Source organism: Malurus melanocephalus, unplaced genomic scaffold (genome assembly GCF_030028575.1).
Source record: "Malurus melanocephalus ecotype Western Australia unplaced genomic scaffold, MMel_1.1 scaffold_428, whole genome shotgun sequence".
NCBI classification, from domain to species: domain Eukaryota; kingdom Metazoa; phylum Chordata; class Aves; order Passeriformes; family Maluridae; genus Malurus; species Malurus melanocephalus.
In genome coordinates this window covers 619,225-626,097 of record NW_026623660.1, presented here as the reverse complement: position 1 = coordinate 626,097, position 6,873 = coordinate 619,225, and the positions used below count along the sequence as shown (strand labels likewise).

General features: G+C 41.0%; 1 protein-coding gene across 1 annotated transcript in view; it reads right to left on the bottom strand.

Annotated features, from left to right (window-relative positions):
- Positions 1-5,881: 5,881 nt before the first annotated feature.
- The window catches only part of TAF4 (TATA-box binding protein associated factor 4), a 34,592-nt gene continuing 33,600 nt past the window's right edge, over positions 5,882-6,873 (bottom strand). Inside the window, exon 16 of the mRNA XM_057379970.1 lies at positions 5,882-6,501. Within this exon, the coding sequence (XP_057235953.1) occupies positions 6,334-6,501 (168 nt within the window). The 3' untranslated portion in view covers positions 5,882-6,333. The remainder of the gene's footprint in view (positions 6,502-6,873) is intronic.

Sequence of the window (6,873 nt, the reverse complement as noted above, 5' to 3'; positions counted from 1 at the left end):
GTTCTTGAAAACTTTCCTTGGCATCCCCATCCTCAGAGGGAGCATCCCACTGCAGTTTGCATGTGCAGGATGAAACATCTTTTGCTGGACAACTACAAAATTATTCCCTCTTACACCTCTAAGCGGCTTTGGGTGACACGGACACTCCCCAGTTCTGCAAAACCAGTTTTTGTTAGGATCAGGGATACAGGGGAGCTGGTGGGTCACAGAGCTGGTCCTGCTGCCTGATGAAAAATGTGTATCTTGCACACATATAAAGCAGACTTCTATAAATACCTGTGTATGTGTGTATTTATACACAAATATATATCAAATAGATATGCAGACACACATGATACATTTATATTTGTATCTCTCCATAAATTAGTGGGCTGGGAGCAGGGGTAGCCCACGCCAGGAGGAGCCCAGGGGATCCCACACCTCCTGACCTTCCTCCACACTGGCACAGCAACTTCACAAGCTCACAGAAGAATCCATCCAAGCCTACAAACCCTCCGAGCCAGCAGTTCCCATCTCAGGAACGTGATGCTGCCACTGGGGGCTGAGCCCTCTCCTCACTTTCTCCATGGCCACTGCTGACCACACTCACCCATCACACTCACCTTTCCCTGCTCCCTTCCTGTTTCTGTTGCCAAGGAGATGGGGGATGCTCACACAGACCTGCTTTGTGCAGTGTAGGTACCAGGTTTAGCTGTTTTKRGGGAATTTATTTWTTTTTTAAATTGATAGGCAGCCCCAGGCACATTCTTGCAGGATGAAGCTTCCAGCTCAGCCCACCCTGCGCTGCCTCACACCTCAGCTGTCCGGGTCTCTCACTCCCTCCTGCCCTCACCTTGCCCAAACGAGCTCCTGTGCATTTTTCCATCAGGGAATTGAGTTTTTGGGAATTTTTCTGGGCTCAAGCAGCAGCAGAGCTGGTTGAGCAGGAACAGAAGGGACAGGCCTCCACTGGGTTTGGGGACGAGAGGGCTGGATGGGAATGGTGCCCATCTTCACTGGCACACTCAGCTCCACCAGCACAGCTGGTTTAGGGCTCTGCTCTAAATGGAGACCTTGAAATATCTGTATCAAGAAAAAACAAATATGCACAGAATATATTCCCATCACTCGTGTAGAAATAAGGACAAAAAATAGGAAGTCACACCATGGGAGTAGAATAAAAAAGACAAACAAAAGCTATTTTATGAAGGAAAACCCCCCCACAACTTCAAATTACACACCACTGCTGTGCAGCAACATGGACAGTGAGAATACAATTTTTTTTAAGGAACTTAAGTCTTATTTCTCGAGTGTAAAGGATCAGTCCCACCAATTCCACCTCAAGGTGAAGGGCCTTACCTATAACTCACCCAGACTTAACTCCTATCTCTCTCAAAGTGGAGCAAAGAAGTTAAACAGTGACACAACATGAGGATTTTTATTTTCACTGAAAGATGCTGCGCCTAAACATCAGCACACTGGCTCTCCTGGGAAATTAGATATATTGTTCTTCATATTCCAATCTGCCATAATTGGGCAACACTCCAAACGTGTTTGCTCGAAATTAGAGCACCAAATGCATCACAGCAAACTAGAAAGCACTCACAACTTTTTCTTTTTTTTTTTTTTTTTGGCAACTTAATTTTGTTATTGGATTGAAACAGTACATAAGTGCTCAAGTTAAACCATACAGTACTTTTGCAGAGCAGTAAAAGCCAGATTTGTTATGCATTTATTCAGCACTTTCACAGCAGTGTGGTACCATATCACAGCCCAAACGCTGCTCGTGTTGTTTGTACAAGTCCTCTGTTAACTTCAGAACAGGGAAACTCCCAGGAGGAAACCAAACAGGGTGCAACCCAGCTGCTTCCAGAGAATAACAGTAAATAAGCTGAGCAGGAAAACAAAGGGAAAATAAACTGTGTTTCACAAGGAAAGTTGTTTCTGAAGGGGCTGAACAAGGTAAGATCAGGCAGTGGCTACGAGGCCTCTCCACAGGGCTCGCCCTACTAGACCTGCAGCAGCACTGGGCAGGTTTCTCTCAGCTGATCCAGGAAAATGACTGAATTCCTGAAAGCAAGTTTTAAAGAATGTACTCCCTTTCTCTCAGAGCCCTATGGCATCTACTAACACCACCACACAAAATGAGGGAGCTCTGACTTGTCCCTGCTGGTCTCTGGCACAACCATTCCCCAGACTCCAGTGGGAGAGGGGAACATGCAGGGTTTGACCACAGATTTGCAGGAGAGGGCTGATCTGTGCTGTTAAAATCCAGTTTTAATCCTCCCCAGTTGTCATCCTGTGGGAAATCCTAACTGGGAGGGCTTTTACACTGGGAAAATAAAAGGCAGCACAGCAGAGCAGAACTCAAGGTGCTGCCCTCCCTGTTCATCCCTCCAACAAACATCTCCTAAATTCATCAGCCTGGCAACTTCCATCAGCAGGGAAATATCACAGCTAAAAAACCTCCCCAAAAACTGAGTAACAAGCCTTGGATGGGACTGCTCACATAGCATTCCCAAAAATCTAAAGATTAGAGTCAACCCATAGTACCTAAACCTTTTCCTCTTGGCTCCTTATGCTGCATTTGAACACAGGTTGGCCTGTCCTCACCTAAAGCCCTGCTGTGCAAAAATCCTGGCACAAGCACTGTAATTTTTAAATCCCCCATTGCACATCAAGCACAGAGCTCTCCACACTCACCTGGGCAGGTGGGTCCTGCACAATCCCACGCTGCAGGAAATGTCACTGCTGAAAATGCCATCCCCTGTGCACCCAGCCCTGTGCCACCTTACCTCACTTACCCCGAAAGTTAAGCCTCTTCTCTCTGCAGATGGACAAACAGCTGTAAACTTAAGGAAATGGTTAAAATTATCATGGCATTAGAGTTCTTGTATCATTATTTGTAATTTAGACATTCTCAGAAATGTGGGGCATCTTCTTGGATCACAGGGAAACCTCCAATTAAACCTTAATTACTGTGAAATTGGTAGTATTTATCATGCATGCATCTCTCACTATATATGGTTTCCTGAAAACATGTCTATTTAATTATAAACCTGTGAAATAAGGAAAGCAGGCTGAATTCAGAGTGCCTTATTGTATCCTACTTGTTCTGTTCATTTTTTCTGCTGGAAAAAGAATTATATCAATGGTTAGGGAACATTACAGCTATGCACTACCCAGTCAAAGGTGATAAAAAATATAGAGACATCATGACTTCTGTAAAACAGGGAAGAGAAGCTACTAAAAGTCACAGACTTACAGGAAAGACAGAAGGAACCTGTCCCTGACATGGAGCTGAAAAAGGGTGATGAAATAAAGGTGCAATAAATCATCAGTGACTCACACACAACATCCTAACTGTGGCAAACTTCAGTTTTGGGTGTGCTTACAAAAAAGGTTGATCAGTCTTAGTACAGAGACCCAAGGAAAGGGCAGTAAATTCTCTTCCATGCTCACCCTCACTCTCTGGTGGAGCTGCAGCAGCTTTAGGGCCTGGAAAGAATCACAATTTCTCTCTCTACAGGTCACTAACACACAAGAGAAGTGCTGTTGTACACAGGTATTGCCCAGTAAATGCCACGCCTCCTCAGCTGATTTTAAAATGTCAAATTTCTGAGCAGCTTCAAAAATAGTTACCAGCTTTATAATAAAAAAACCCCAACAACAAATTAACAGAAATGTGCAACTGCTCTGCCATGAGAACTCACAAGTGCCAGTGCACTGCCAATAATGTGACAATTATGAGTCCATGTCCCAGTCCAGAACTCCATGAATTTGAACTGCTGCAGGGAGATGGATGCCTCCAGCTTTTCTGGCTAACAGAACATTTAAACGCTGAGAAAAATACCATATAGAGGGAAGGGCTGCCTGTGCACTTCAAACCAATSTTATTTAAAACAAAACCAAGAGCTCTCCTCCTACAGGAGATCTCTCCCTCCTCCCTTGGCCTCTCCAGCACATTTCCAAGCTACTACTGAGCAGGGAGAGCAAAATACAGCACACCTTGTAATAAATGTAATTTTTCAAACAGTTTCTTCCCTACTTACCTACCACAGCTTAGCAGACACCGTGCCCAGTCACTGCCCGTGGTGATCAACAATAACCAACTGCTGCTACAATTAAAGGGATGCTCTGAAAGCATGTTGGCCAAAAGTCAAAGGTGTTTCTTTCCACTTAATGACACGACACAGTTTGAAAGGTTGTTTGGAGTTTACAAACAATGAAAGTCTTGGGGTCAGTGTCACACAGGGTGTCAGGTGAGTGCATCCCTTTAGGAGTTAATCCTCTTTTTCAGGGACACTGATCTCCCCTGGGCCTGMTGCCAGGGCCTGYTGCACAGYGGCTGCTCGGGGCAGCATTGTGGACAGATCTGTCTGTATGCAAGGAATGATCACCAAATTAATGTCTTAGCAGGATTAGACCCTCAAAATTATTAAGTTGCCCATCAAAGGAGGAATTTAAAAAAATACAACACAAAAAAGCTAAATATTCAGTACAGAACATCAGAAATGCCTCTCAGATTTTCACTAATAATCAAAAGTGCCCCTGATTATTTTMTTTCATAATTGTGCTCCAAATGTAATTGTGTTTTATGTCCTACCTTCTTCTGCAAACCACTGTAGTACAGTGTGTTTGAGGGAGCAGGTTGCCCTCAAGGAGAGGGAGTTTTATTAAACCTTCACTARACCAACACAAAATATTTCAGATGTTTCAGACACCTTTCCCTGCTTAAAAGCCAAACAAACCAGACCCACTGTCCTCTTATGTCACTCCAAGACCCTGAAGACAACAATCAAATGTCAAGATTCATGAAGTTACATACCTCCAAAATACTGACAAAACAAAACAATATAAAAATACCCMAAGTGCATCTTTAGCAAACAGCTAAATCCCCTCAGGTAGACTCATCTTTTACTGTACCACRAAAAATAAATCCAAGTGGAGAAAAGATTTAGAGAGAAAAATACATTAGCAAATACAGATAAATTTGTTTTTAATAAAGGAGTTAATTTTCTTTCAATCCTATATAAAACAATAGCAATTAAAAACTTCATTTTTGAAAGTAAAATATTTACATATGAACAAGTAACTGTGCAAAATTTACATGAAAAAAAAAATGGAAAGACAGGATTTCCTAAAAGACAAAATAAAAGGGGTGTAACAGTTGTCAGGTGTTGATAAAAATACTGATCAGCATTCAGTTTACACGCAAGAGAGTTAAATTCTACCATGAGAGTTCACACAAAGAAAGCCAAAGTATTTACAGTCATAAAAGTACTATCAATAGACAATTTAATACAATAACCTCTGAAAATATAAAGAACCAATTAGTATATTTGTAATAAAAAAATAGGTACAAAGAAGGGACTTTGCTCTGGACATCTTTAAAGTAGGCCCACAGCTTGCATACAGTCTTTTAGCAAAATAATTATAGTTTACATAGCCATTTTTATGTTATGTGCCAAAAATTATGTACAATTACTGACAAAATACACCAACCATTTTTCAACACTTGATTCACACTGAGAAACAGTCTTTTGATGATTCCTCTCAACTTTTGATTTTATTTAATCTAAGCTTTCACTTTAGCTAAAAAACACAGTGCAAGTAAAATATATTTATGCTGAAAAGGTTTCTCTTTTTTTCCTTTTTTTCCTTTTTTAACTTTACAGCTTTACAAACTATAGCAAATAAAATGCATTTTTACAGATGCTGCTAAAACATTCAGAAGTAACCCTCCTTTACGGGATTTCAGGGCCTCTAATAAGCAATAATGTGATTAAAATTGAGGTTATGTTTAAAATTAACTGTATATCCCTCTAGATTTTGAGCATTTGGGGGAAAGATAAATATTCGTAAAAAATCAGTTTGCTTTGCTAACTGACTGTTTTTTAAAAAAAAAAAAAGCTAAATGAAATGAGGTCATCTGCTGTAGACATATGCCTATATAATGGATTTAGTTGAATAAAACTGAACTAAAATGAACAACTAATGTCGAAACTGCTACAGGGCTGACAAAGGGTAGCTAGTTATTTGCTAAACGATTCCATCAGTCTTTATATATGGCTTGTTTGGCAAGAAGGCCACTCAATCAAGAGATGAGTTAAAATTTAATTGTCCTTTTATAGTATCCACAGGCCTTGTAAGTATTCTCACTGTTACAGAAATGTATTTCTCTTATACTGAAGAGTTTATTTATAAACAGGAATATAAAACTGTTCCATGTAAAGAGGTGGTTGTTTTTTAAACAATATCCCATTCGCTTGTTACAAAAAGGCGTCATTTCCAAATATATTAAAAAATGTCCTCAGGCGTCTCTCCGTCAAAAATACCTTGATCTTTTCCATTTTACTTAAGGAATGCTTTGTATAGCAATAGTGAATGGCTTGTCTCTCGCTCATTTTCTAAACAAAATATGAGGTCCCTGAGGTTCACCCGCGTTATCCTTTGTCGCGTAAACTGTCTGGTTGTTCCAACTCCAGAGCTGCCTGGGACTGCTGCACTCGAACCAGATCCCTGGAAAGCAGAACAACAGCTCCATCAGTACACAGGTATTCCAAAACTTTTCAAAGAATATGTGTAAAAACTGTACATAGTCAGGAAGCTGTATGATACCAGATTAGAGACATCCTTTTTAATTCTTAACAATAGGTGAACAATCAGAAGTTTTCAGTGACATTTAATACAAACAGAAAAGCCCCAAAGCACTGCTTGTACTTTTAGGAAGGCACTAAGGATGGGCAATCCCAATAACCAAATCAAACAGAAGGGACAGGATTTTTCACAATATAGAAGCCAAGGGCAGCCCTGAGTTGTGGATGATGTGGGCAGCAGTCTTGTTTCCAGGATTGTGAGGCCTTGAGTCATGTCCTAGATCCCCCCAATCTC